Raw genomic sequence first — 26,232 nt, forward strand, 5'->3', positions numbered from 1 at the left:
GAGGACTGACCTGTCCCAGCTCAGGAAAGGGGCCCTCATACATTGTCACAGCGTCACAGCAGCTGCACGGTCAGGCCAGCCTGGCCACAGAGGCCTCAGCCCCTCTCGGTGTCCTCAGCCGGCCCTGGTGTCCCCCACGTGTGTAAACTCTGGTATTGCACATGGGAAGCGCACAGTAAATACTCGCTAATGATGATGATGAAACAATTTGCAAAAAGTGAGTGCAGGCACAGCGGAGGCGAGGCGTAGTGTTGGCACAAGAGCTGGAGTGTCTGCAGGGACACAGCTATGAGTTAATAAAAGACCCTCGAGGGGCTGAAGAGCCCCCGCCCCCGGCTTCCCCCAGAGCGGGCCGGAGGAGGACCTGGCCTCGTCTTGTGCATATGTGTGTCTGTGCGTGTGTGCATGCGTGCATGTGTGCATGCATGTCTGTGTACACGTGTGTGCATTGCGTGTGTCTGTGTGTGCAGGCGTGTGAGATCAGGAACCCCCAGTCAGATTTTCTGAACCAGAAACTGGCTCTGACAGTCACCCCAGCACTCCTACAGAGACGGCGGGATGGATGGCTCAAAATGGAGTGGAGCAGGGTGTCCTCACTGCCCGGGCCACCTTGAGGCAGCAGGCTGAGTGGCCACCTTTAGCCTCCTCATTTTTTAATAGTTTTGTGAGACATAAATTCACATATCATACAATTCCCTGACTTAAAGTGTGCAATGGATTTTGATATATTATATTCTTAATTTTTAAGTTCCGATAAAATATGTATAACAAAATTCACCATTGTAACTATTTTTAAGGGTACAATTCAATGGCATTACGTTCACTGATAATGTTGTGCAACCATCACCTCTATCTATTTCCAAAACTTTCTCATCTTCCCAAACTGCAAGCCCCACCCCAGCCCCTGGTAACCCCTAATCTACTTTCCGTCTCTATGGATTTGCATATCCTGCACATTTCATAGAAATGGAATCAGAGGCCACGTGGGGTTTTGCGTCTGGCTTCTCTCCCTGCGCCTGACTCCTCAGGTACAGCCACTTCGTGGCACGTGGCAGTGCTTCACTTCTTTTTAGAGCCGAGTGATATTCCAGGGTGTGGACAGACCACACCTCCTCGTCCACTCATCTGCTGGTGGACACTCGGGCTGTTTCCCCGTCAACTCTCCTCCTCCAGCAGTCTCCCCAAATGGGGCCCATCCTTTGCCCCCACAGCCAGCCGGACCCCCATCCTGCCCCCAATCCCAACAGCACTTGTTACTCTCACAAAATTTTTTGTAAACCTACCCTGGGGCATTGCAGTGAAACTAAGTTTATTTTGTGTTCAGCTACTTATAATCCTTAGAAGTATCTAATCGTTCAGATCTCAGGCGTCCTATCTCAGGGCTTGCTCGGGTATTGCCGGGACAGGGAGATGGTATGGGGCCTCGAAGCCCACCTGGAGCAGGTGCTGAGAAAGAAGGTCATGTCCTGGGAGCCAAGAGGAGCCACTGCAGGGCTGGAGGAGGCAGCAGGTGGGCCTTCGTCTGGGGATCTCGCAGTCAACCCACAGGCAGGCGTGGGAGTCACTAGGGAGAGCTGACATCGGGGCAAGAACCCCAAGAAGAGCGGGAGCACAAGCTGGCCTGGGCCCTCAGAAACATGAGGCTGGCCTTCTGGGGCTGAGCCGGCCAGAGCACCCACAGGGCTGGCAGCCCCACTGAGAAGTGGTCATTAAATGTATAACGGAAGGGGACGCGGTTTATCACGGCTCACGGACTGGGTCTGACCAGGAGCGGTCCTGTTTCCGGCTATAAAACCTTATAGGGCAGCGCAGTTTCCTCACCCTGGGCTCCAGAATAACAGAAGGGGTGTGGGGGCCGTGAGAGGAGCTCTGGGTTCGGCGCTGAGCCGCGAGATCCGCACCCCATCCCTGTCACTTGCATCTCCTTCCTCTTCAACAGAAACTGGGCCCACGTGTGCCCGGCCCCGTGCTGGGATCCTGGCTGCACCCGGGACCAAGTCAAGCAGGGCCGCTGTCTCCGCGAGCTCCCAGGGCGGGGGCCGCGGGGCCGCACACCTGGCCGGCAGGGGGGCCCTGGAGCGAGGGAGCGTCGCTCCTGTTCCCGCGGCCCCGCCTTCGGGCAGGAGGGAGGCGGGAAGTCAGACGCTTCGCCAGCAGGGGGCGCACACCCTCCGGGCGCCAGGCCGTGGGGCCAGACGCGCATGCGCCGCGCGGGGACGCTTTCCGGCAGCGTGGCGGAACAACCCCGTCGTTTTGCGCCGTTTGGCGACCCCTGCGCGCGGCGGCCGGCGGCAGTGTGGCCGCCATGGCGTCGCCCTTCAGCGGGGCGCTGCAGCTGACGGACCTGGATGACTTCATCGGGCCGTCTCAGGTGGGAGCTCCTCCCGCCTCAGTGTCGTCCCCGAGAGATGGGGCCCCCCGTCAGGTCACAGCGCCGCGGGCGTGCGGGGGAGGCGAGGCCAGGTCCGGGTTTGGGGCAGTAGGAGCGGTCGTCACGCCGCCCTGGGGGCCCGGGTCCGGGTGCCGCGCCCTCCAGGGTGGGGACACGGAGCAGCTGTCGCCAGTTACCCATCCGGAGAGCGGCGGGCTGGGAGCGGACCGAGCCTCCGCCAGGCTTCCCTGGGCCGGTTCCTTCCGTGTGGACAGAGTGGGCGCTGGGAGGCGGTCCGCCGGAGTCACGGCCCGGGCCCAGTCCGCGCAGGGAGGTGGTCGACCTTGGCGTTGCCCTCGGGGGGCCAGACAGGGCTTGTCCCTGAAGGGGCAGGACAGCCACACTTGAAACCGGGCGTCGCCCTTATCTGGAGTACCTACCTATCAGCGCCGCCAGCTGTGCAGGGCGGGGCTCGGGGCCACGGCCAAGAGTCCCAAGAGGAGGGGTGGGCTGGCCGCAGCACCGCGCTCAGAGATGAGCTGGGACAGGCCTCCCGGGGCTGTCATCTTTGGGAAGGCGGTGGACCATGGGCTCCTCCTAGTGATGGTGAGAGAGACAGCGAGAGCTCGGGGAGGTGGAGAGAGAAATGGACTTTTTTCCAGGGCCCTGGGCAGGGAGGCGGCCTCCAAGCAAAGCTTTCCTGCTGACCCCTCGGCGTCCTCTCAGTAGCCAGTGTAACGCTGGGCACTGGCTCTCCCTGAGGTGGCCACACCTTCTGTTACACTGAGAAAGGGTGAAGTCAGGGGTGGTGATGTCTGCAGGTGCGTTGGCACCAGCCTTCACTTGACTGTCACCTGCTCAGCGGCCTGCAGTGTCAGCACGTGTGCCAGGTGTGCGAGCCACCGTAGCGCTAAGACGGCTTCTGCGGCTGGAACAGGAAGCAGGGCCGAGCCCTCGTCCCACGTGGTGGTGGGCATGTAGAGTCTCTTTCCCGTACAGGACTGCATCAAGCCCGTGAAGGTGGATAAGAGGCTTGGGAGCGGCGTCGCCAAGATCCACATCGAAGACGACGGGAGTTACTTCCAAGTTGGTCACGTAAGTTCCAGCTCGGACGATGTCGGACACGTTTCAGACACAAATGCAGTGACCATGAGGCCTCCCACGTCTCACTAGGCTTTTCTCACTGGTGAGAGGGCAGGGATGGGAGCGTGGGGGGCACAGAGGCTGAACGTGGAGCTTGATTTGTTCTGCAGGGGGGTCTCTCTCTGCAGAGATGGTGGTTCCCTTTTCCCCCTCCCTCTCCCTACCCCTGATTTCTAATTGTGTAAGATTGTCCAGTTCAGATCCCTTGTTCTTAGTGAACGCCTCCTTCCTGTATAATTAAACAACAAAGAGATCTTAATCTGATGGTGTTAAAATTCACCCCAACTGTCTGCCATTTGCACCTTCAAGAACATCTGTGCCAGGGCTGGCCTGGTGGCTCAGCGCTTAAGTTCGCACATTGCGCCTCTGTGGCCTGGGGTTCACCAGTTCGGATCCCAGGTGTGGACCTACACACCACTTGGCAAGCCATGCTGTGGCAGGCATCCCACACATAAAGTGGAGGGAGAAGGGCATGGATGTTAGCTCAGGGCCAGTCTTCCTCAGCAAAAAGAGGAGGATTGGCAGCGGATGTTAACTCAGGGCTAATCTTACTCAAAACGAAAAAAAAAAAGAGCATCTATGCAGTCCTGAGGACCACAGGCACTGAGTGCACCCAGCCCAGGAACCCCTCCCGAGCAGGGAGGAGCTGCAGCATGGCGCACAGTGGGGCCGGACAGGGGGATTGAGTGTTCACAGGAGAGAGCCGGCTGTTGGCTTGGTCCAGGAGGGTGGTCCAGCAGCACACCACGGCTCCCGCCCGAGCCTGGCGCAGCACGGGGGACTGGCTCCTTTTTAAGGAGAAGATACCTCACAAGGGGTCCCATGAATGAAGGGACCCAGGGAGGCAGGGGCTGCAGTGGGCCCCACCACCCAGGGCAGCCGTGGTTGATTTGGAGGGAAGTCGGGAAGCACATCCGTCCCCTACTTGGTGCAGCCTTGCAGTCTGGGCCTTTCGGCTGATCTGACTCTAAAAATGTACATTGAGCCCAAATAGTGGCTTTGGTGCAAAGCTCAGGCCTAGTGAGCCAGCTGGAAGGGAGTTCCAGTCTCCTCGGCCCACTGGTCACATTCCGGGCCCCTGCAGGTCACCTGGCCCTGGCTCAGGCCATTCCTGCATGTGCAGAGGGAGTTGGGGCTCAGGCCGGGATCATTTGCTTCTAAGAAAAGTCACTGGGTGTCAGCCCAGTGGCCCGACTTGAACACCAAATTCTGTGTCTGTCTGGCCCAGTCTGCCTGTTGTGTCCCTCGCTCGCTCCTCTGGGTGTGGGTGCTGGTAGGCAAAGCCCACAGGGCACAGGCTCCTGCCAGCTCCTCCCTCTGCTCTTCTTCCCTCATCCTCACCCTTGCCCTTCTCTTCCTCCTCCTTATAGAGCCTGGCCTTTGGCGTTTTCCTGCCCCCATGGCCGCGTGACTGCAGCCTGGGGACCAGCCACCCCTCCAGGACCCCTGTGGCAAGTCGGCTGCTTCCCTGCAGATTTAACAGCCCCCATTCTGCCCCTGGCAGGCAGCAAGCCTCATTAATACCATTCTGATGATCCAGCCGAATTTGTACCAGAGTTAGAATTTGACGGTGCTATGAGAATTTAGAACGTGTATGAGTATTTCTGTAATAACTATTTCATTTTTGTAAATTGAGTGGCACATAAAACCAGCCAGCTATCATGGTGGTTGGTGGTGTTTTGAGCGGGAGAGTGAAGGCTCCACTCTCCTGAGAGCTCTGTGTCCTCGTGCAGAAGGGCCCTTTGCATACCAGGTTCTCGTGTTCCAGGACGGAGGGACGCGGAAGCTGGAGAAGGCCAAGATCTCCCTGGACGACTGTCTGGCTTGCAGTGGCTGCGTCACCTCGGCAGAGACCGTGCTCATCACTCAGCAGAGCCATGAGGAGCTACGGAAGGTTCTAGATGCCAATAAAGTAAGTGGTGGGCGGGCTTCAAGACTCTGCTTTAACCCAGCATCAACCCCCTCCATTCGTGTTGTCAAGGGCGGCTCATCTTCTGGTGCCACTTATCCTGTGTCTCCAGGTGACTCCCACATTTTTAAGTCTCATCAGTGGGATGACTGTCACAGTGAGTTTCTTGTCAGTATCCTGATACTGAAGTGTTGGGCGTAAAAATGACAGGTCCTGATGGGGCTGGGGCAGTCTCTCGCCGGCTCTGGCCCTCTGGGAATCTGGAGATGACACGCAGAGTGAGTGGTGCGTCCCCTTGCTTTGCAGACAGTGGCGCCCGGTCAGCAGAGGCTGGTCGTCATTTCCGTCTCACCCCAGTCCAGAGCATCGCTGGCAGCGAGGTTTCAGCTGAATCCAACAGACACCGCCAGAAAATTAACTACATTCTTTAAAAAACTAGGTAGGCGTGGAACCTTGGGTGAGCCCGGAGCCCGGGGGCGTCTGGGGGGCGGTGCTTCACGCCTCCGAGTCCCTGAACTTAAACACGTCAGCAACTCGATTCTGAGTTTGACTTCGGCTTGAAGTTCCCGTTTGATGATTAAGAGCAGCGTCTTTTACGAGAAAACTATCTGGATTCTGACTTTGCACTCTCCAGGGTCTAAAGTTCACCCACTCCTTGTACTGTTTTAAAATTATCATCACCAAGGTGCATTTCCCAGGTGCAAGTTGGGTTCTGGCTCAGATTGACTTTGGTCGACCTCTGCGTGCCAGGAGCTGGGCTGGGAGGACGTGGGGTGAGCCCCGGCGGAGGCTGAAACTGGGCACCATGCGTGGCGTGGCCCAGTCCCGGGCAGCCGCTGAGCTCAGAGGAAGGAAGCCAGTCGTCATGTTACACACGAGCTTCCTGGGCAGCCCCAGGCTGTCCACAGTGGTGTGTCCTCTGGCGCTCTAGAACCGTGGGCTGCCTCTGGCCTCAGTGGAGCAGCTGAGGGACCACTGGAGGCAGAACCCCTGCTCCCAGGGGCATGGTGGGCACGCCTCGTGTGCCAGCCACCCTTCCTGGCGGTGAGGCGGGTGCTTGTTTTCCAGGGGCGCACTATGTGTTTGACACCGCCTTCTCGAGGAACTTCAGCCTCCTGGAGAGCCAGCGAGAGTTCGTGCGGCGGTTCCGAGGACAGGCTGACTCCAAGCAGGCCTTGCCTGTGCTGACTTCCGCCTGTCCAGGTGTGCTCATGCTGCTGCGTGACACCGGCGGCTGCACGTGCGTGGGGGATGCTGGAGGGAGCCGGAGGGCTCTGCCAGAACAGGCCAGGAATGCCGGCCCAGAATGGCCTCTTCTGTGGGAGGAGCTGCCCTGCATCACCTGTGGTCGCTTCAGTTCCCTGAGATGGCGATCACATGGATGCCAGACACACGTGACAGGGACAAGAGAGTGGGAAGGTTCTTTAATGGGACCTAGCTCCTGGTACAAGTTGGTCCACCCCCAGACTGCCATGTCACCACTGAGCCAGTGGGAGGCGGTTTGTGACCACCCTGTCTGTCCCATGTTGGTCTCAGGCTGGATCTGCTACGCCGAGAAGACCCACGGGACCCTCCTCATCCCCCACCTCAGCACTGCCCGGTCCCCGCAGCAGGTCATGGGGTCCCTGGTCAAGGACTTCTTCGCCCAGCAGCAGGTAACAGCAGTGTTCCCACCGGGAATGACTCAGTGCCCCTGTCTGGAAAGATAAGCCAAGACCTGCAGTGTCCACAGACCTGCACACAGAATCGTGGTCCAGGCCATGCCTGCAACGTCTCCCCACCTCACCCTAACACAACCCCATTACTGCTGGGGCCAGGCAGCGACCCTTGTTCTCCACGTTTCTTGTGCAGCGACTGACCCCTGACAAGATCTACCATGTGACAGTGATGCCCTGCTACGACAAAAAGCTGGAGGCCTCCCGACCTGACTTCTTCAGCCAGGAGCACCAGACGCGTGACGTGGACTGTGTCGTCACGACGGGTGCGTGTCCTGTCGCCCCGAGCCTCTGGGTGTGCTCCCCAAGCCCAGGGCACAGGACGCATCACCCGAGTTCTGCTTGTGGCTCTGGGTGGAGCTGCTGTCCCCTGGTCAGACCACCTGGGGAGGCAGGGGTCCGCCCTTCAGAGCCAGGTCAGCATTTGCAGCTGTCCCATCATCCAGGACCTGCAGCTAACGGGGCCCCCGCACTCCCTCAGTGTCTGCACGGGTAGTGGGGGAGAGTCTTCTCAGCCCCTCGGGCTCACATTGGCCACCCCAACCTCACCTGTGAGCTGAGCAGCCTCGTGGTTCCCTGGATACTTGAGAGAGGGAAATAAATGCCTGAGAGCTGGACAGTCAGGGGAAGGTCACCCCACATGAAAACGGTGCCCCGTCCACCTTGCAGGTGCACTGCTGCGGGAGCAGCCTGGGGACAGGCCTGTCCACCCTATTGTGTCGTCCTGAGGGTGGGCTGAGGTCCCTGGGGGCAAGGCAGCTGTCCTGAGGGTCTTCAGATGTGGAGTCCTTCTTCCCCGCCTCTGTGGCTGGGCATCCTCCACCTGCAGGCCAGGGGGGATGTCTGGGCCTCTAGGGCCAAGTGGCTAGGAATGCAGGTGACATGCATTTATTGTCCCTGTCTTTATTGAGATGCCAGCTGAAGAGCATCTGCGCTGTGGTTTCATCGCAGGAGAAGTCTTCAAGTTGCTGCAAGAAGAAGGGGTCTTGCTGTCAGAACTGGAGCCCACCCCCCTGGACAGTCTGTAAGTCACTACCGGCCTCGGTGGAAAAGTAGTGTGTCTGGCATTGGGACAGTCAAGACGTTGGGGGTCGCAGGTGTCCTCGTGGGCAGCAGAAGTGAGAACGTGGTTGTGGTCAGTGTCCCCAGATAGACCTTGGTTTCAGTGTCCCCCCCCACCTCTTCCCCACCACGGCTTCCTCCTGGTCGGTTCCACGTCTGCTCTGTGGCCTGTCTCGCTGTCCACAGAGGTGGCTGAGTTCACGAGATGGCCTCTGGACAGTTAACTGATGGTTATCAGAGCTGACCCCAACTTCATACAGGTCTGAGCTCCCCAGAAGAGATGACTCAACGGAGGAGACAGTCCTTCCCTCGCCTGGGCTGCCTCCTGACACATCGACAAAGCCCCTGGGGGTCTCTCACTTGTTAGAAAACAAACACCCAAAATGTGAGAGACAGGTTACCGGGAAGCCCTGGCAGCCAGCAGGTGCTGCCACCTGAGGCCCCGCCCCTCCCCAGGTGCAGCAGACAGCAGGTGTGCTGCCACATGAGGCCCCGCCCCTCCCCAGGTGCAGCAGACAGCAGGTGTGCTGCCACATGAGGCCCCGCCCCTCCCCAGGTGCAGCAGACAGCAGGTGTGCTGCCACATGAGGCCCCGCCCCTCCCCAGGTGTAGCAGACAGCAAGCATGCTGCCACCTGAGGCCCCGCCCCTCCCCAGGTGCAGCAGCGGGTCTGCCCAGGAGCCCACCAGCCATCAGGGTGGGGGCTCAGGGGGCTACCTAGAGCACGTGTTCCGGCATGCGGCCCAGGAGCTCTTTGGAGTCCACATCACTGAGGTCACCTACAGACCCCTGAGGTCAGTGGGGAGGGCTGGAGCCTAGGGGCAGGCAGCCTGGGCCCTGGGTCTCCTCGCTGAGGCAGGCTCAGTGGAGGGTGGCGAGCTGGGTTTGGCACAGACCCTCTGGCACGGGGCGTGAGCTGGGCCCTCCTCTGGCTTGCATGGGTGGGCAAGTGCTCTCCAGGCCTCAGTCTCCCATCGTAGGGATGTGTCCCCTGTCCACGCCACGGTGGTCCGGAGCCCCAGAGGCAGTGGTGGCAGGGCGGTGTGCTGGGCATGGTGTGTCCTGATCTGACAGCTCCATTCCTCGAAGGGAGGGCTGGGGCCTTTGACCTTGCCACACCTTGTGGCGTCCTAGGAAGGAGGGGTTCCCATTCTCCAGATCAGGAAACCGAGGCTTGGGGTGAGGTTGCCTGCCCAACTCTTGGAAGTGAGCTTTCCACTCTCCCCCTCTATCACCGTCCCCTCTGGGAGTGGGTGAGGTTGTGGGGTGGGGACCAGGAGGGAGCCTGGGAGTGTGTGTGGACAAGCCTAGACTGTGCCCCCCTCAGGAACAAGGACTTCCAGGAGGTGACCCTGGAGCGGGAGGGCCAGGTCCTGCTGCACTTCGCCATGGCCTACGGCTTCCGCAACATCCAGAACCTGGTGCAGAAGCTCAAGCGAGGGCGCTGCCCGTACCACTACGTGGAGGTCATGGCCTGCCCCGCAGGTAGCTCAGCAGGCCCGCTTCTCACACAGAAGTGGGGGGCCCTTTCTGGGAACAGGGCTGCGGGCAGCGTCCCGCCAGGGCAGGAGGGGCAGATGTGGGCCCCGGCCCCTCCCCCACCCGGGCAGTCAAGAGGCTGAGGGAGGCCAGCATGGGAGGGGGCGTGCTGTGACCCCGGTGCATCGCCACCCTCCTGTGACCTCGCCCTGGCTCGTCCTGGTCTGCTACAGGCTGCTTGAACGGCGGAGGCCAGCTCAAGGCCCCCGACACGGCTGACAAGGAGTTGCTCCAGCACGTCGAGAGGCTGTACAGCATGGTCAGGACGGAGGTGCCAGAGGATGTGCCTGGGGTCCAGGAGCTGTACAAGTGCTGGTTGCAGGGCGAGGGCTCAGAGCAGGCTGGCCGCCTGCTGCACACGAGCTACCACGCGGTGGAGAAGGCCACCTCTGGCCTCAGCATCAGGTGGTAGGAGACTTGAGGGTCTGCCGGCCCACTGCAGCCAGTACTGGGACTCCCAGGAAGGCGTGCACGGTCTCCAGCAGGAAGTCACGCCCCGAGACCCCAGAGCTGCAGGGGCGTATTGGAATCTGCGAGGAAACAGGCCTCAGGACCCACAGCCAGTAAAGGTGATCTCCAGCTTGCACTCACTCAGACTCCCCGCTATAGGAGGCTGGAGGGTCCACGGGGTCCTGGAGCCGTCCCAAGGGCCCAGGCCCAGCTCAGTGCCCTCACTCCTGGTTGTGGTGGCCCAAGTGTGTGAGGGTTTCAGCCAGTTCCATGGAAGGCTTAAGACAGAGCAAAAGTGGGGCGCCTCACCCCCCATTTCTAGAGTCACGCATGAAGCTGCGGAAGGAGGGCTGTGCCAGGCTGGACCTGTCAGGCTGGTGAGCTCATAGACCAGCGTGGAGGACACTGGTGGGAGAGGGACGCCTGGCCATAACACTCACCTGGGGACGGAATGCCCCCTTCACCTGGAGCCAGATGTTCACTGTAATGCAGCTCTGGCCTCTAGGGCCTGAGAACCTGCATTTTCTGGGCAGAAAGCAGGCTCTGTCACCACGAGCCTCAGTGGTCTTTCCAGCTGTCTCATAGCCACAGCTGGATCCCCACCTACAGGGGTGGGGGGACACTTTGGGCTCGGCTCTAATAAAGGGACCTCCCTCTGAAAACGGCTTCTCTCCCAGAGCATCTGCCAGCATTGAGAAAGATGCCTTTCAAAACTTTATTCGAAGTTCAGAAGCCCCGTGCACCCCACAAAGCTGCTTCTTGAACACCCCAGCCCCAGGGCTCACACCGGCCCAGAGAGGAGCCCCACACGTCCACTGCCAGGAAGCACGAGAGTGCTGGTCTCCAAGGCTGGGCAGCCACCTGGGCAGGGCCCAGACTGCCTGAGGGTCGGGGGAGGAGGGATGTGCCACCTGGCCCCACGGCGGGTCCACACGGGGCTCACTTCTGTCGGGGGGTGCTCAGGAGCCCCCACTGCAGTGCCAGGAGAGCCCGGGCCTGTGGCTGCAGCGGTTCGGCCGCGTGCTCGAAGCTCGCCCGCTCTCTGCAGAGTGCCTCCAGGACCTCGGCCGGGGCCACCTTGCCTGTGAACTTGCGCACGGACTCCTCTCTGCGGGGAGAGGGGGCGCTGTGAGGGCTCGGGGCTGCTGGGCAGGCACTGGCAGAGGGCGCTGAATGAGCAACCTCTCCCCAGTGCCAGTCAGCCCAATAACTGGTCCCCTGACACCTCCCTTAGTGTCCAAATGACTGTCAGGGAGGCCCCAAGGATGGCGGCCGGCCTTGTGCCAGCTGGCTCTGCAGTATGGCCCCCAGGGAGGGCTCGGGCCTCCTGAGATGGGCTGGCACGGGAATGCCTGGGATGCTGGCCAGTACTCACGCCACCCTCAGGAAGGGGTTGTAGAGGAGCTCCTCGCCCAGCGTGGACGGCACTGTGGGCACGTCATCCTCGTCCCTCTTCTGGAACGACCAGAGGCCCTGTCACGGCTCTGTCTGAGGGCCCAGGCAGCTTGGCTCGGCCCCAGGCTAGGGGCGCAAGCAGAGGAGAGGCTGCCTTGCCCAGTCTGGCCCCATCCTGGACCCTGAGGGCAGACACTTGCAGACCAGTCCTACAGGCTGCCCAGCCCCTTGTCAAGGCCACCAACCTCCCCTCACCAGTGGGAGCCTCAGCTGGACAGTGCACCCCAGGCCAAACCAGGTCTGGTCACCTGTGGCCAGTCATGGCTGGCATCCCCTGTAGTGCCCCTCCTGGGTCCCAGTCCTCCCCCACTTGCCAGCCCTCGCCATCAAGGGAAGGAGTGACCGCACCTTGGCCCACGACAGCTTGGCCCTCACGTGGTCATTGCAGGGCTCCACTTTCTGCGCAAACTCAAGGTTGGCCAGCGTGTGCTCATGGCCACAGAACACCTTCTGGAGAAAGGAGGCGCTCAGGGGGTCCCTCACCTGGCTGGCTCCTCCCCAGTCCCCAGCATCCTCCCACACTGGGCTGCAAGTCCCCCTGGCACAAGGCAGGTGCAAAGCGTGTGGGTTGTGCGGGGAGACTGGATCCCAGGGGGAGGGGAAGGGACAGCCGCTCACCGTCTCGGGGGGCAGGATGCCCAGGGTCTTGGCCAGGCTCCGGTACATCTGCTGAGCCGTGCCCTCCAGCCGCGGGCCGCAGCCGGCCACAGACAGCGCATCCCCTGGGGAGGAGTGGGGTCAGAGAAGGTGGAGCCGAGTCAGAGGGAGGCGTGGCGGGGGCGCAGGGCAGCTGGTACCCGAGAACAGGGCGGGCGGGTCCGGACACTCGTCTTCCCACAGGAAGTAGCTCATGTGGCCGGAGGTGTGGCCTGGCGTCAGGAGGCAGCGCACGTGGATAGCCCCAAACTGCGGCAGAGGGGCAGGCGGGCCTGTGAGGCGGCGGCCGGGGCGCCCTCCCCACCCCTCTCGGGCGCACGCTCACCCGCAGCTCCTCGCCGTGCGTCAGCCTGCGGGTCAGCGCGCAGATGCGCTCGTCTGCGCCCAGCACGGCCAGCCCTGGCCACAGACGCGCCAGCTCTACGTTGCCCCGCGCGTGGTCCCTGCGGACGGGCGGAAGCACGATCAGGCCAGGTCGGGATGGGGTTGGGCGACGCTCTCGCGCCTCGGCCCGCCCCGACCTCGCTCACCAGTGGTGGTGGGTGGTCAGCACGGTGGTCAGTGATACCCCCTCCCGGCCCACGATCTCCAGCAGCTGAAAGGGACGGGAGTTAGGAAGATGGGACGGTCCAGGTGGCCGCCCCCCCACATTGCGGTGCCAGGTCTGGTGAACACAGAGCCCCAGGCAGCCCAGGTGAGGGTGTCCAGCAGACAATTACTGAGCGCCTCGTGTGTACGGAACAGTTAAGCCGCAGAGGATGGGCGAAGAGGAGGCCAGAAGCAGTCCTAACCTCGGGGGAGACACAAGTAATCAAGGAACCCTAAACATCCAATAACCAGAGGTCAGAGAACAGGAAGGGTCTGCTCCCACCAGGGTGGTCGGGGAGCTGCTCGGAAGGGCCTGGGCCCACAGCCTGCCCTCACCCTCTTGGGAACGGCCACGTCCACGGCCACAGCCTCCCGCGTGTGCTCCTCGATGACCAGGTACATGTAGTTGTCCTCAAGCACAGGGATGACCTTGACCTTCATGGTCGCAGCGCTCAGCCACTCTGCGCCTCCTCCAAAAGAGGGCCCCAGCCTTGTGAGCCCCTTCCTCAGCGTGGAGGCTTCCCTCTCCAGGCCGAGGCAGGGCTGCGCAGGAGGGGTCAGCTCCACACACACCGGGGGCCAGAAGGCCCCAGATCCCTGCTCCAGGGACTTCCCGGAGGACGCCACGCTCCGGGCTTACGGTGCCCCGCAGCCTCGGACGCCAGCCCCGCCCCCGCCCGCAGGCCCCGCCCCAGGCCCCGCCTCCGTGAGGCGCGCCCATCGGCGCGTTTCCCCTCCTCCGGCTCCGCCCCCGCCCGGGTAGCGGCCCCGGTAGGCCCCGCCTCCCTCCCAGGCCCCGCCCCCAGGCCCCCTCCCGCCGCCGCATGACCCCGGCCCTGGACAACCCCTCCTCGGCCGCCCACTGACCCGCACGGGCTGCGCCAGCGGGCTGCGCGGACAGCCAGAAGGACGGCCGGACAGAGGCGGACCTCGGGTGCCGGTCACGGGGCCTGGACGGAGAGCGGCGCTCAGCCCCACCGCCGGCAACGGTCTGCGCCCCGGACGCAGGCACCCCGGACGCACCCGCCCCGCCCGGCTACCCGGAACCTGCGCGCGGCGGGGACGCGAGCACGGCCAGGGAGCGCGCGCGTGCCAGTGGGGGGGCGCGCGCACGTCCGGCCCCGCCGCGCCCGGCGCTATGGCACCTCTTGCGCGAAGCCCTCCAGGCGCCGGGGCAGAGCCAGCCCTCCCGAGTCCCCCGGTCCCTGATTGGGATGTCTGCACCCTCTTCGCTCAGGTTGGGGGTGCGGGGAGCTGTCCAGTTTGTTCGCCCGCCCGTCCCACCACTGAGCCAGCACCAAGAGGCACGCAGAAGGCGCCTAATGAGTGTGCGAACCCACACGGTAGGACAGGGCAGCCAACAGTAACTACACGGGCAGCTCCACTCCGTACGCGCTGTCCCACACCTCCCCAGGCTGGGCGCTTTCGTGCACCCCTGATTCCATCCGCACCCCGGGTAAATGCAAGGGTCTGGTTTGCATTTCCCAGATGAGGAAACCGAAGCCAGAAAAAATGGGTCGCCGTGTATGGAAGGAGCTGAGAGAGGTCCCACCACCTCCCCAACCACTGAACTGCCCTGCCTGCCCTCATGGGTGGGGCCCTGGCAGTCTCTGGGAACCAACAGGGGCCTTGGCAACGCAAACCACCGTGTCCCAGCAACAGGCCACTAAATGAGGCAGCACTAGGCTTGGGGCAGGCCAGAGTTCCTTTTGCCTATGGAGCGTGTGGTGGCCACAGGCCCCAGACCAGGGGCCCCACCTCGGGCCATTGAGAATGTGAGTCCTCCTAGGTTGCTGCTGCTCTTGGGGTCGGGGGTCCTCCCTGTCCCCTCAGAGGTTAGGAGAGACGCAAGTATCCATGTCCTGGGCCTGATCCTGGCCATGGGAGGGGCTGCCCCAGCTCAGCCAGGCTCCGTGTGGGGGTGGATGGCTGGTGGCTCCATGGGAGTGAAGGCCACAGCCCAGGCCTGAGACCCACCTGGGGGATGGGTGGTGGTGCCTCCCTAGGTTCTGCCACAGGCGGATGACTGGCTGCCAGGAGTCCCTGGGGGCGCCCCAGCCTGGGCCACCAGCCTTGAGACAGAGCTTCCCTCAGATCTCGAGCTGAGTGAGGAGCAGCGGCTGCAGGTGGGTGTGGGGGCCCTGGAATGCTGGCAGGCGGAGGGCTCCCACGGAGCCCACCTCTCACCCTGGCCACCCACAGATCTCCAAGGAGCTGGTCGACCTACAGATCACAACCCACCGCCTGCGGGAGCAGCACGAGGTGGAAATCTTCGACCTGAAGAGCGAGGTGGGCACTGATGTGTGCCCACGTGTGCCAGCCCAGCAAGGGGGTGGGTTGGAGTGTATACCTAGGACCAGTGCGATGAGGGGTCTGGCTGTGATTGTGCACACTCACAAAGTGTTTGTGAGCCCCGTCTGTCCCATGTGTGCTGTGTCCCTGTGTGTGCCCAGAGGGATGCTGACCTGCCCCAGGTGGCTGCCCTGCAGGTGCACCTGCTCACCCTGGTCACCCCACAGGTCCTTCGGCTGGAGAGCCGGGTGCTGGAGCTGGAGCTGCACAGAAAGCGAGCAGCCCCTGCAGAGGCTGACCTAGGGCACCGCCAGGTGCCAGCACAGGAGCTCGGGTGCAAGGCCAATGGGCAAGGACAGTCTGACCGCCGCAGACTCCAGGTCACAATGAGCGCATGGAGAGCCTGGCAGGGTGGGCTGGGTGGGAGCTGAACAGGGGTGCAGCAGGGGCACAGCGAGGCTGGGACCGGCTCTCCCTTCTGTACAGGTGCAGCTCCAGGACTCCCTGACCCCTGAGAAGGAGCGGCAGAAGCTGGGGAACAGCAGAAGTGTGCAGCCACCTAGCCCGGGGGTCTGTCCAGGTTTCTCCTGGCCTGGGGTGGGGGTGAGGCAGTGCAGGGGACCCAGAGCTTAGGGTCTCATCCAGCCAGCCTTTGTGCACCCCATGGCTGCAGGAAAAAGTGAAGCAGGCGTTGGAGCAGCACAAGGCCCAGCAGCAGGCACTGGAGACACGCGTGTGAGTGGCTGCCTCACCTAGGATGGGGAAGGCCCAGCAGCGCACAGTTCACAGAGTGACTGTACCCAAGGGGCAGAGGAAGTCCCCCACGCTAGGGCCACCTGAGCCTCATGTCCATGTCTGCAGGGCAGCCCTGGGCCAGCAGCTGCAGGGAGCCCGAGAGGAGGCCAGGACAGCGGGGCAGCGCCTGGCTGCACAAGCCGTGGTGAGGCCCAGCACTACCTGCTTTGAGATCCGGTGTAGGGGACCCTGCAAGCTTAGCAAAGGTCCACCTCACCGGACATCGGTTCAGAGCCGCCTCCATCCCCAGGTGTTGTCCACCTGCCAAGGCCAGCTCCGCCAGGCCGAGGCTGAGAATGCCCGGCTGCAGCTGCAGCTGAAGAGGCTGAACGAGGAGTACGCCATCCGGCTGCAGCGCTGCGCCCGAGCCGTGGCTGTGAGCACGAGTGGGGCAGCCCTGGGGAGCCCACGCCTGGCCTGGGTGTGCTGGACGGCTTCAGGGAGACCCCCTTGGCCTGGCTGCTGCCCTGCCCCGCCCCACCTGCTCCACAGAGGGGATTGGGGGGGAGGGGTGTGGCGTGCCCCAGCCCCGCCTCATCTCCTCCAGGAGTATGCAAATGATGCAGGCCAGGCACCTACTGCTGCCACCCTTCGGACATTCCTGGACACCACTCTGGAGGACATCCGGGCAGCGCATCACAGCCGTGAGCAACAGCTGGCCCGGGCTGCTCATGCCTACCGCAAGCGCCTAGCAGATCTGAGCCGTAGGCATGAGGAGCTGCTGGCCGCCCACAGGTGGGCCTCTCCTTGAGCTGGGCACCTGGGGTGGAGTGGCCCTACGTGACCCACCATGTGGTTTAGTGTGCCGCAGGCGCTGGCAGACCCCAACGGGGCACCCGGGACCCCCAAGGCTACCTTTGATGCAGCCATCTCCAACCTGGAGCCACTGCCCCTGCATTTGATCACTCAGCTCGGCCACCTGTGGGAGGACCAGGCGAGGCTGGAGATGCAGCCCCGGAAGCTCCAGGCCCAGGTGACCCCTCCCTGCTACCCCACACTGGCTTTGGGACACAGAACCCCAGAACTCACCTCAGGGTCCATCCCAGGCTCAGCAAAGCCCCAACCCCACAGCCTCTAAGCAGCCCGCTTTGTTCAGCTGACCGGGAACATCTGCCACGCCGCCTTTACAGTCCAGCGGGCTTACGGTGCTGCTCTTGCTCCCACAGAAGGGACCGGGTGAAGCCTCCCAGGGCAGCACATCAGAGCCACAGTGAGTGCCCTGGTGTGGGTGTTGGGGGGGCCTGTGGGGGCGGTCATTCATTTATTCTGCCAACTCTAACTGCTGGGCGGGGTTCTGGTTGCAGCGGTGAAGGAGGGGGCCCATCTGTCCTCGGGTCTCGGTCTGTGTGGGAAACACTAATAGTCACAGAAAAGCCAGGTGCCTGGGGCGAAGAGAGGCCCTGACAGGAGAGGTGCTGACCTCGAATGGGAGGGTCGGGGCTCTCCCAGAGGAAGGGACATTTTAGCTGAGACCCAGAGATCCCAAGGATGAAGACATGTGGTGGGACTGCCAGCAGAGGTCCTGACCCCTAGATGGGGCAGGAGCAGTCTACCTGCTGACCTCTGGGCCTCAATGTTGCCAACCATGCAATGGACAGGGGCTTGTGCAGGCTTACCTCCCAGGGTTTTGGGAAGCAAACCCCCACCATGGGGAGAGGCGCCCCCATCAGCATCCCTACAGACATTGGGGCCACTGTTCAAGCTGGCTTTGTAGCTTAGCCCTCCCTGAGCTGCTAGTGGGCCCCCTGGGCCTGGGCTGCCCTGCCCCCAAGGCACAGATGGCTCCCAAGTCCAGACAGGGCCCATAGTGGCTGGCAGGCCCATGCTGTCCCGCACTCACTCCCAGTAGGCACCTTAAGGATGTAAGTGCCTCAACTTGAGTAGGGTCACTGGTCAGCCCCTCACACTCTCTCTTCACAGGGACCTGGAAGCTGCATCCTGGGCCCAGATCCGCCAAAAGCTCCAGGACTTCTCTCGTGGCACCCAGGTAGTGGGCAAGGCCTGGCTGGGACCCCTCCTCACACTGTGCCCTGGCTCATGGCTTATACCCCCCATGCCAGGCAAAGCTGGAACGGGAGCGGGCACAGCTGCTAGTCCGGGCCACGATGGCTGAGGAGCAACTTTCGGAGCTACAGGAGTATGTGGACCAGCACCTGGGCAGGTGGGCTCTTGGGCAGGTTGCCTGGGTGTGACCTGCGGGCCTCAGTCCCAGGCACTAGGCTTGTCCACGGCCACACAGGTGACTAAGCCTGGTCCCTCCAAGCAGGTACAAGCAGGAGATCCTGAGGCTGAGGAAGCTGGTGGGTAGAGAGGACCCCTGGAAAGTCGGGGGTATACCTGCAGCCCAGCCCCAGCGCCCAAGGACCCGAAGCCGCTAGCTGGTCATTGGATACACTCGGAGCAGAACTCTTCCCGGCCAGCATGGAGTCCTCCCCACAGTGCTCCCTGGGGGCCGTTCCATGCAGTCCTCCACCCAACAAGAGTCAGGATACAGCCTACTGAGTCTTTATTGTGTCCAACTGCTCAGCCAACAGGAGAACCAGGGACCCCGGGGACTGAGGCAGAACCAGGTCCTGAGGCAGCCTGCCCAGCTGGCCCCCCACGATGGATGTCATAGGCCCAGACGCGGTCCAGGCCCTCACCCACCACAGCGACAGGCTGCCAGGTGGGGAGGGGAAAGCGCCCGGACACCACGCGGGCCCCTGTGGGCAGCTCCGCCTGCAGCTTGTCCTCCAGCAGAGGGAGCTGCGGGAGAGAGCAGGAGGGAGGGTGGGCAGGGCAGAACACAGCTGCCCCTCCCAGCTTCTCCCGGCCCAGCACCTACACTGGGTGGTCTGGGCCTCCCCTGGGCTGGCACACCCTAGACCTACCACGCTGGGGGCCAGGAACACAGACACATTGTAGCAGTCCCTCAGGTTCACCTGCAAGAAGAGGAGGTCACCCCGGAAGGGAATGTGGTCCCAGCCGAGGAAGAGGTCTCGTGGGCATGGGGTCACTGCAGCTTGCGGGTCCTGGCCCCAGCCCGCCCAGGTTGCAGGGGCACCTGGGGCTGTCAGCAGGGTAGCCAAGCCAGAAGCGGAAGTGTGGAGATCAGATGTGGGGCCCGAGGGGGTCCAGGACTCCCAGGGTTACCTTCCAGAGGTCCTCTCGGCGGTAGCAGACACTGTCGGCATAGCCGGCCCTCCAGGCGTGCAGCCGCGCCAGCCCCACCAGCCAGGGATTCAGCTCGTAGCCCACAGCCGGACGGAGATCACATCGGTGGGCTGCCAGCACCTGTGGGCACGGAGAGCATGGGCACCGGGAGGTGGGGAGGGGCGCTGGTGGGAGGGGCAGCGGGGACGCACCCCCATACAGACACGACTTACGATCCTGCCATCGCCAGAGCCCAGGTCCACCATCTTTCCAGGACGGCCTCGCAGCAGCGACAACACGTGCTCCACCTGCCGCGCGCTTGCACCGACGTAGGGCACCTGGGCAGGGAGACGGGCAGGGCTGGGAGGGCTGGAGTCCACTAGCCACTCCCGCCCCTCACAGGTCGGTCCCCGAACCGGACTCACACGGGGCGGGGGGCACCTGCCTCCTGGGCTTCCTTTCTTAGCGCGAGGCTGTCACGCCCCACCTGAAGCAGGTCCAACGCACAGCCGGGCCGGCCGGCTGCTGCAGCCCGTCGGCTCACACTTGGGCCCGGGCCCTCCACCCAGGCCCCGCCCCTCCGGGAGCCCCGAACCAGCCTTGGCCCCTCCCCTAGGAACCCAGCCCCAGGCCTGGCCCCGCCCCTCCTTGAGCCCCGCCCCCAGTTTTGGCCCCTCCCCTGGAGCCCAGCCCTGGCCCGCCCCTCCGGGAAAGCCCCGCCCCCAGGCGCTCGAGGCCCCGCCCCGCACCTGCAGCCGCAGCGGCACGCGGCGGAAGCCGGGCTGCAGCAGCAGCGCCCACACGGCGTAGGCGGCCAGGCCCGAGCCCGCCGCCACCTGCAGCAGCTCCCACGCGCCCGGCCGCCGCTCGCGCAGCTCCGTCAGTGCCTCGGCCGGGTCGTCCTGCTCCATAGCTGCGGGACACGCGCGCGGCTCAGGGTCATCCCTTCCGGCTCGGGTCCGAGACCCTCACGCTCGGGCCCAGAGGTGAAGGGGCCGCCCCCCCGCCGCCCCCCACCGGCACCGCGCCCCTTGGTCCCGCTCCGCATCTACCCAGCCCGCGGCGGCGACGCCGGAAGTGTCGCGGCGGAGGCCGCGGCGAGACGCCGGAAGCGGCGGGCACGGCCCGCGCGGCCGGTCCGTCCGTGTTCAGCACCGGCGGGGCCCACGGCTCCTCCCGCGGGTTCCGGCGCCGCCGTGTCCGCTGGCGGCGGGCGGCAGTCGGCCCCGGTGGCCACTTCGCGGACGGTGGCTTTGGGCCTGTCCTGGCGTTGGGGCCCTGGGAGGGCGACCGGCAGGCCCCGCTCCCCCGGACGGCGCATCCAGCGCGGCGACGGCTTCAGAGGCCCGGACGCCGGCGGAGCGGGGTCCCGCGATCGCGCGGCCGGGGAGGAGGGCGGCAGCCCGGCTCGGCTCGGTGGGACACGGGCTCGCCACGGAGAGGGGCGGCGGCCGGGCGCCGACGGCTCCGCAGACCCGGACACTCCTGAAGCCCGCTGAACCCGTGTGGCCGGAGCAGGGCCGGAGGGGCGCCGCGGAGGAGACCCTCGTCCTCCAGAAAACGTCGACAATAGAAAGTTTGGGGGGCTCCTGGCATCGGCGTGGCAAAGCCTGGGGGTGGGAGAGGCAAGTGGGGGACAGAGCCCTGGGCCAGGTGGCGAGCCAAGGCCGCCTCCTCAGCCCTCCCTGAGGCCAAATGCCCACGAATGTCGCGGGCTGGTCTGCACACAGCCCTGGCCTGGCTCCCCCATCCCCGGCCCTGGTCAGGAGCGCCGGCAGGACACCGTGGGCACGCCCGGGACCACTGCCGTCACCCGGAGCAGACTGCCTCACGCCCCCGTCCGCACTTGGCCCCAGCTGCCACCAGCCCTGAAAGACAGGTGTCCCTGTGGCAGGAAACCCCAATGCCCTGCTCCCAAGACCTGAACCCCTGGCAGGCTCAGAGCTCAGAGTGTCCTGTCTCCTTTGGGGCTGTCACGGGGCCCTCTCCAGAAAGGAAGTGTATGCACTGGGCTCAAGGCTGGGGGCGTGCCTATACAGCACCCTATTCTCGTCTCCGTTCCTTGTGTCATTCCCAGTGCCCTGAGCATCCCTGGCACCTAGAAGGCACTCCATAAAAGCTTGTTGACTGAGTGGACACACTAACTGCACACTCACAAGGCTCACATTCCCATCCAGCACTCTGCTCCTCAGCCTGTGAGCACTGGGCAGTCGGGTGCACACCCCTGTGAATGCACACGCAGGCAGGTGCCCCACAGGCCGGCTCCCGTGCCCACCCTGCATGCACGGCTTGCCTTTGGCCACTCTCCCCAGAAGTGAGAGCCCTGACCCAAGCTTTCAAGGCGTGTCCTGGAGCACCTTCACCCACTTAGCCACACCCACTTCTGCCCTTTCTGCACCTTAGGTGTATACATGGGAGGCTCAGGGCACTTCCTGGGGCAGGTGGGTACAGGCCAGCGTCCAGCCTAGGGCTCACCCCAGAGCAGCTACCCTGAGTTTTTGTGGATGGGTGGTCCAAGAGGTAGTCCACCGTGACCACTAGGTGTGGCCAGGGGCCCCTTTCCAAACAAGAGGCTGTGGGGAGCTGACTAGAGAAGGAGGACAGATGCTGTGGGTGAGGGTGCTGCTCAGCCCTGGAGAGGAAGCCAGGGGCCTCCTTGGGGCCTGCCCCGATAGTGCAGAGACCTCCCAAGACAGGAGCAAGAGCACACACCAACCACCTCCTCCCAACCACTGAGACATCCCTAGTGGGGAGAGGCGGGCAGACAGGATGCGAGGGTCTGCAGTCCCGGAGGGAGGTCCAGGCTACGGATCAAGATGCAGAGTCCTCTGCACATTTGCGGTATTTTAAGCCTTGAGGCTGGTGCAGCTCTCCAATGAGAGAATGTTGATGGAGAGAGGAGAGGTCTCACATTTGAACCCTGAGCACCCTATGGATGGGAATTTGGGGAGGTGAGAGGGAGCAGCAAGGAGCCTCGGGGCAGGAGGCGGGCAGAAGTGGGAGGAAACCCAGTGGGGCCTGCCGTCTGGGGTGGCAGTGCTCCCGCACCCATAATTCTCATCAGACCCCACAGCAAGCAGGTGGTCTAAAGGAAGGGAGCGTGCCCCCCACACAATCGCAGCTTTCAGCCTGCCCCATGGAAATCCCAGGGCAGCCATTGGAGGCAATCCGGAGTGTCTGCACAGGGTGTGGCACACACTAGGGGCCCTATGTCAGCCGATCTGGAGAAAGGGGCCTGTGTGTGAGCCCTGCACAGCCTTGTCCCTCTCCCAGCCTCAGTTCCTGCCTGCAAGATGGCAGGACCCCTGGCCTCCACCCCTACCCGCGGCCCCTTCCCCAGTGAGGGCTGGCAGGCGAGGATGGGAAGCTGATTCAGGGCTCAGCCCAGGCATCCGCCAGCACTTGAGCTGTGCCTCTCTCTCTCTCCTGGGAGCTGTCGGGTTGGTGTGAGCAGAGGCGGCTCATCCCCAGTTCAGGATCCCCCACAGGCACCCCCCACCCTGGGGGCTTTCAGCCTCAAGACTCTGGGCTTTGTCCAGAAGCGCACTGGCCCTTTATGCGGCTGAGGCTGAGGAGGAAGGCAGGGGCAGCAACAAGGGGGCCAGTGGCGGGAAACGGTCCTTAGAGACCCCATTGTGCATCCCCACCCACCGGAAATAGGGAACAAGCAGGACCCCGCAGGGAGACCCCACACCCCGCGGGCTCTGTGCCACATCAAGATGCTCCAGGATGCTCGGCACGTTGCAGGGGCCTCAGGACAGAGGGGCCCATTCTTCCCTGAGGGCAGGATGGGGCCAGGATGACTCTGCCGGGCTTGCAACAGACCACTAAGGGAAGGCGGCGTCCTGCCAGATTGCAACCCCTTCCTCACAGGCTGGGAGTGGTGTTCACTTGCTGCCCCCAACAAGGGACCCCACCCGCCTTAGACCTTGGGAATTACGGTCCCTTTCCCACTCCCACCCTGAGCCACGGAAGCAGCTGGCACTAGGAGCAGGAGCAGCAAAGCTAAGGCTTATGTGAGTGGGGGATCACTGCACACCCACCACCCAGCAGCAGCCCCTCCCCAGGGCATGGGCATGGGCCACACTCCCACTCACTCCCTGGGCAGCCTTAGCCAAGGCACCATTGCCTCCGGCTCTGTGAAGCAGGAACCTGAGCAGTCCCCAGGGTATGGGAGGATGAAGAGAGATGAGGCAGCCCAGGGCTGGGTGCAGGCACAGGACACTCGAGCTACGCTGGCCAATGTAATCCGTGTTCTTATTGGTTATCGCTATTTCTTCAGAAGTTGTTGTATCTTGATGTCTCCCGGCCTCCCTCCTACAGGCCCCTCCCCTGCACCCTGCTCCCAGGACCCTCAGTCTAGCGCCACCTCACAGGGGTGGCGGTGGTCGGCGTGGGCAGCTGAGTAGGCCCGGCTGAATTCCTGGAAGCGCGGTGCACAGCCCAGCCAGGCCTCACCGAAGCGGCTCCAGCCCATGAAGACGAAGGTGCCAGGGCCAGGGCGGACGCCACAGCGCAGCGGGGTGCGAATGGAGGCCTCCACCTGGCCCCCAGAGCCCCCCACCTGGAACAGCGGCAGTGTCTGGCGGAGGACACGGGCAGCTGCCACGGTGATGACAGATTCCTGCAGCTCTGTGTCGTGGGCAACCCCGTGGATGGTCCCGTGGATCACTGTGGGGAGACGTGTTGGCCAGTGGTACACAGGGGAGGCCAGCCCCAGGCTCCCCCCGCAGCGGGACACTCACCAAAGTCACTGGTGCACGCGGCCAGGAGGAGCTCGGCATGGCTGCAGGGCCTGCAGGCACCTAGCGTGCAGGGGAGGTCATGAGTGTAGGCCCTGCCCCCTCCCAGACCACCAAGGCCTCCCCCCAGCCAGAGGCAGGAGGAAGAGGGGAGATGACCAGACCCCCCCCCCACCCAGGGCCCGATTGCAATGGGGGATCCCAGAGAGCAGGTGGGCACACACCCTGAAGATATTTTGCATTCAGGGTGACACTTGCAGACTTGTGTGCATGACACATGCATGCTCAGACCTGGGCCCAGGGGCTGTGCCCAGCACAGGGGCACAAGGACTACCTGTCCCTCTCCCAGCCTTACCTGGAGCGCAAGTGTCTGGGTGCATGCTCTCACACACCCACCTTACATAGCACACCAGCCTGTGGTCATCCCTGTGGCCTCCCAGAGCTGCCTCCTGGGGCCCAAAGACACCAGCCCTGACAGGGTGGCAGGAAGTTATGGTGGGCTCTGGGGTCTCTAGCCCAAGGCCAGGGGGCAGCACAGAGAGACCCCCATCCCCTGTGGGGTCAGGCTCCAAGCTCCAGGAGAGCAAAGAGCTGGGCCTGGTGCCCTGCAGGGAGGAGGGGCAGCATCTCCATGGCAACTGGCTCACATTAGACTTTTGTTGTACTGGACTGGGGGAGGGGAGGGAGGTCACCGCTGGGCCAGGGAGCCCTGGACAGCTTTGGCCGGAGGCTTTGATTCTGTCCTCCGTCAGCCCCTTTCCCAGCCCCTCAGGGGCCTGGGTTGCTCTGCCTGGCCTCCCCTTCCCCCATTCTGCCCCTGGTCAGCTCTTTCCCTAAACTGAATCCCGAGGGACTGCCCCTCCCTCCCCCTAACCTGTCGTGGTGCTGCTACTAGCTGTGTGGTCTCTGACAAGCTGCTTCACCCTGGCGCCTCAGTTTCCCCCTCTGTGCAGTGGGGACGACAGGCCATCACTCACCATCCGTGCCAAGGCCATGGGCTTGCGGAGGCAGCTCTGGAAGCCGGTCCTCGCGCAGTTCAAAGCGGAAGGAGGCCACGCGGCGGCTGATGTCGGGGTGCGGGGTGGCCTGCAGGAAGAGGGCCTGGCGCTCGCGGGGACCCCAGCGCACGCACAGGCCCCCGGCCGGGCCTGGGCCCTCGGCCAGCAGCAGCTCCAGGGCGCCGCCCGCCCGCTCAGCGAAGACCTGGGCGCCCGAGAAGGGCCGCGCCGGGCGCAAGCAGGTGATGCGGGGCCGCGCGCCCCAGTCGGGGCGGCCCAGGGTCAGGCGCAGCGCCCCGGCCGGGTACAGCCACTCGATCGCGCCCTCCGCACAGGCCAGGGCCAGCTGCCCCACGCTGCCGGGCTCCTGGGTCAGGCCGCTGGGGACAGGACGGGCGGCGCTGAGAGGGCGGCCCGCGTCCCCACGAGCGCAGCCCCCTCCCTCGCAGCCACCGACAGCCGCGTCCACTTTGAGGGGGAAACTGAGGCTCGGCGCTCTCAGACTCTGGGAGGGCAGGCAGGGATTTGGTGCCGGGTCAGAGCACCCCCATCCCAAAGGGCGGGCGACACCGTCCCCCCAGGTCCCTCCTAAGGCGGAAGCACAGCCCCAGGGGCTTGGCCCGCGCGGGCTTCCAGCGGGGGTCGTACCTGCCCCTCCAGCGGCAGCGGTCCTCCGAGTAGCCGGCGCGGGCGGCCGCCGCCAAGAGGCCGCAGCAGAGCGCGCAGAGCAGCGCAGGCGAAGGCATGGCGCGCGGGCACGGGGGGCGGCGGGAGCAGCCGGGGACCCCGGCCCCGCGCAGCCCCACCGCCCGCGCCGCTCGCGGCCGCGCGGCCCCTCCAGGAGCCCTGGAGCCTCAGGCGGCGGGCGGGGCCAGGCGGCCAATCGCCGCTAAGCCCCGGAACTTTCCTCCAATCGCAGCGGCGCTCGGGGGGCGGGAGGCCGAGCCCGCGGCCTGGGAGGTGCTGGGGAGGGGGCTCCCCGGCCGGATGTGCTCTGCGTCGCCCCCTGAAGGTCCTCCCGCCCGCGGCCTCGCCGTGCACGCCGTCCTGGTCCGGCCACTGCCCTCCGAGCCCTTGGCCGGCGTGGGGGTGGCGTCGGTGCGCACTGGAATCTCTGCAGGGGAGGGCCGCTCATCTGGGGTGGCCACTTTCCAAGTGCGCGACCTGCGCTCCCAGCCCCTATCCCGCCCGAACCCGGCCCTGGTGACTCCTCCCGATAGGCGGGAGTACCCCAGGGATGAGGGGACAGGTACTGAGGCTGCCAGCACCGTGGAAAAGTAGGAGCGGGAGGACAGCCCTGAGCCCCCAAATCAGACCCCCAGGAGGTTGGGACACGCTGAAATGGGGCTGACTCTCCAAGAGGAAATGCCCCAGGGTCCGTGTG

General features: G+C 64.1%; 5 protein-coding genes across 27 annotated transcripts; 2 read left to right on the forward strand and 3 right to left on the reverse strand.

Moving 5' to 3' along the window:
* The first annotated feature begins 2,192 nt into the window (after window positions 1-2,192).
* On the forward strand, window positions 2,193-10,851 carry CIAO3 (cytosolic iron-sulfur assembly component 3). Of its 4 annotated transcripts, none has more exons than XM_014848896.3 (11): window positions 2,193-2,371; window positions 3,371-3,466; window positions 5,283-5,426; window positions 5,730-5,862; window positions 6,492-6,626; window positions 6,960-7,078; window positions 7,275-7,404; window positions 8,090-8,162; window positions 8,857-8,994; window positions 9,528-9,685; window positions 9,913-10,851. In XM_014848896.3, exons 1-11 carry the CDS (start codon window positions 2,306-2,308, stop codon window positions 10,149-10,151), a joined length of 1,431 nt encoding a protein of 476 aa, XP_014704382.1. In that variant the 5' UTR covers window positions 2,193-2,305; the 3' UTR covers window positions 10,152-10,851. The 4 variants fall into 4 exon arrangements, with proteins under 4 accessions (XP_014704382.1, XP_044602746.1, XP_044602747.1 ...); XM_044746811.2 differs by having other exon boundaries at window positions 2,214-2,371; window positions 8,057-8,162; XM_044746812.2 differs by lacking the exon at window positions 8,857-8,994 and having other exon boundaries at window positions 2,214-2,371; window positions 8,057-8,162.
* A 39-nt stretch (window positions 10,852-10,890) lies between these two features.
* On the reverse strand, window positions 10,891-13,942 carry HAGHL (hydroxyacylglutathione hydrolase like). 8 transcript variants are annotated; one of them, XM_070485299.1, is made up of 9 exons: window positions 13,757-13,942; window positions 13,226-13,350; window positions 12,832-12,896; window positions 12,627-12,744; window positions 12,442-12,550; window positions 12,263-12,366; window positions 11,993-12,091; window positions 11,565-11,644; window positions 10,891-11,297 (listed from the first exon to the last, which is right to left on the reverse strand). In XM_070485299.1, the coding sequence occupies exons 2-9, from the start codon at window positions 13,328-13,330 to the stop codon at window positions 11,129-11,131; spliced, it is 849 nt and encodes a 282-aa protein (XP_070341400.1). In that variant the 5' UTR covers window positions 13,331-13,350; window positions 13,757-13,942; the 3' UTR covers window positions 10,891-11,128. The 8 variants fall into 8 exon arrangements, with proteins under 8 accessions (XP_070341400.1, XP_070341399.1, XP_044602753.1 ...); XM_070485298.1 differs by having other exon boundaries at window positions 11,993-12,094; XM_044746818.2 differs by having other exon boundaries at window positions 13,226-13,359.
* Window positions 13,943-13,964: 22 nt separating this feature from the next.
* Window positions 13,965-18,490, forward strand: CCDC78 (coiled-coil domain containing 78). Of its 12 annotated transcripts, none has more exons than XR_011494406.1 (14): window positions 13,965-14,232; window positions 14,896-15,015; window positions 15,092-15,178; window positions 15,409-15,561; window positions 15,668-15,751; window positions 15,855-15,916; window positions 16,043-16,121; window positions 16,227-16,352; window positions 16,524-16,711; window positions 16,778-16,949; window positions 17,048-17,186; window positions 17,897-17,963; window positions 18,037-18,137; window positions 18,240-18,468. XR_011494406.1 is itself a non-coding variant. In XM_070485291.1 (14 exons), the coding sequence occupies exons 1-14, from the start codon at window positions 14,104-14,106 to the stop codon at window positions 18,352-18,354; spliced, it is 1,503 nt and encodes a 500-aa protein (XP_070341392.1). In that variant the 5' UTR covers window positions 13,965-14,103; the 3' UTR covers window positions 18,355-18,490. The 12 variants fall into 12 exon arrangements, 8 of the variants coding, with proteins under 8 accessions (XP_070341392.1, XP_070341393.1, XP_070341391.1 ...); XR_011494408.1 differs by having other exon boundaries at window positions 17,073-17,186; XR_011494405.1 differs by having other exon boundaries at window positions 18,243-18,378.
* On the reverse strand, window positions 18,466-20,928 carry ANTKMT (adenine nucleotide translocase lysine methyltransferase). Of its 2 annotated transcripts, XM_044746821.2 has the most exons (6): window positions 20,161-20,928; window positions 19,858-20,021; window positions 19,342-19,446; window positions 19,109-19,249; window positions 18,847-18,897; window positions 18,466-18,721 (listed from the first exon to the last, which is right to left on the reverse strand). In XM_044746821.2, exons 2-6 carry the CDS (start codon window positions 20,017-20,019, stop codon window positions 18,500-18,502), a joined length of 681 nt encoding a protein of 226 aa, XP_044602756.2. In that variant the 5' UTR covers window positions 20,020-20,021; window positions 20,161-20,928; the 3' UTR covers window positions 18,466-18,499. The 2 variants fall into 2 exon arrangements, with proteins under 2 accessions (XP_044602756.2, XP_070341403.1); XM_070485302.1 differs by lacking the exon at window positions 20,161-20,928 and having other exon boundaries at window positions 19,858-20,151.
* A 2,418-nt stretch (window positions 20,929-23,346) lies between these two features.
* METRN (meteorin, glial cell differentiation regulator) lies at window positions 23,347-25,895 on the reverse strand. Its single transcript, XM_014848892.3, has 4 exons — window positions 25,497-25,895; window positions 24,828-25,228; window positions 23,854-23,913; window positions 23,347-23,779 (listed from the first exon to the last, which is right to left on the reverse strand). Exons 1-4 carry the CDS (start codon window positions 25,592-25,594, stop codon window positions 23,463-23,465), a joined length of 876 nt encoding a protein of 291 aa, XP_014704378.1. The 5' UTR covers window positions 25,595-25,895; the 3' UTR covers window positions 23,347-23,462.
* Between the last annotated feature and the right edge of the window lie 337 nt (window positions 25,896-26,232).

Source organism: Equus asinus, chromosome 14, assembly GCF_041296235.1.
Source record: "Equus asinus isolate D_3611 breed Donkey chromosome 14, EquAss-T2T_v2, whole genome shotgun sequence".
Taxonomy (NCBI): domain Eukaryota; kingdom Metazoa; phylum Chordata; class Mammalia; order Perissodactyla; family Equidae; genus Equus; species Equus asinus.

Coding starts and splice junctions, on each gene's coding strand:
- CIAO3 (XM_044746811.2), top strand. CDS start 2,306: ATGGCGTCGCCCTTCAGCGGGGCGCTGCAGCTGACGGACCTGGATGAC. Junction 8,163..8,856: donor CCCACCCCCCTGGACAGTCT/GTAAGTCACTAC, acceptor GCCCCTCCCCAG/GTGCAGCAGCGGGTCTGCCC. Junction 9,686..9,912: donor GGTCATGGCCTGCCCCGCAG/GTAGCTCAGCAG, acceptor GGTCTGCTACAG/GCTGCTTGAACGGCGGAGGC.
- HAGHL (XM_014848897.3), bottom strand. CDS start 13,330: ATGAAGGTCAAGGTCATCCCTGTGCTTGAGGACAACTACATGTACCTG. Junction 12,551..12,626: donor CGCACGGCGAGGAGCTGCGG/GTGAGCGTGCGC, acceptor CCTCTGCCGCAG/TTTGGGGCTATCCACGTGCG. Junction 11,298..11,992: donor CCAAGCTGTCGTGGGCCAAG/GTGCGGTCACTC, acceptor CTCTCCCCGCAG/AGAGGAGTCCGTGCGCAAGT.
- CCDC78 (XM_070485290.1), top strand. CDS start 14,104: ATGTCTGCACCCTCTTCGCTCAGGTTGGGGGTGCGGGGAGCTGTCCAG. Junction 15,179..15,408: donor TCTTCGACCTGAAGAGCGAG/GTGGGCACTGAT, acceptor GTCACCCCACAG/GTCCTTCGGCTGGAGAGCCG. Junction 16,353..16,523: donor GCTGCGCCCGAGCCGTGGCT/GTGAGCACGAGT, acceptor CATCTCCTCCAG/GAGTATGCAAATGATGCAGG.
- ANTKMT (XM_044746821.2), bottom strand. CDS start 20,019: ATGGAGCAGGACGACCCGGCCGAGGCACTGACGGAGCTGCGCGAGCGG. Junction 19,250..19,341: donor GCTCTGGCGATGGCAGGATC/GTAAGTCGTGTC, acceptor CCGTGCCCACAG/GTGCTGGCAGCCCACCGATG. Junction 18,898..19,108: donor GCCGAGAGGACCTCTGGAAG/GTAACCCTGGGA, acceptor CTCTTCTTGCAG/GTGAACCTGAGGGACTGCTA.
- METRN (XM_014848892.3), bottom strand. CDS start 25,594: ATGCCTTCGCCTGCGCTGCTCTGCGCGCTCTGCTGCGGCCTCTTGGCG. Junction 25,229..25,496: donor CGCTGCCGCTGGAGGGGCAG/GTACGACCCCCG, acceptor TCCTGTCCCCAG/CGGCCTGACCCAGGAGCCCG. Junction 23,780..23,853: donor CGCGTGCACCAGTGACTTTG/GTGAGTGTCCCG, acceptor GTCTCCCCACAG/TGATCCACGGGACCATCCAC.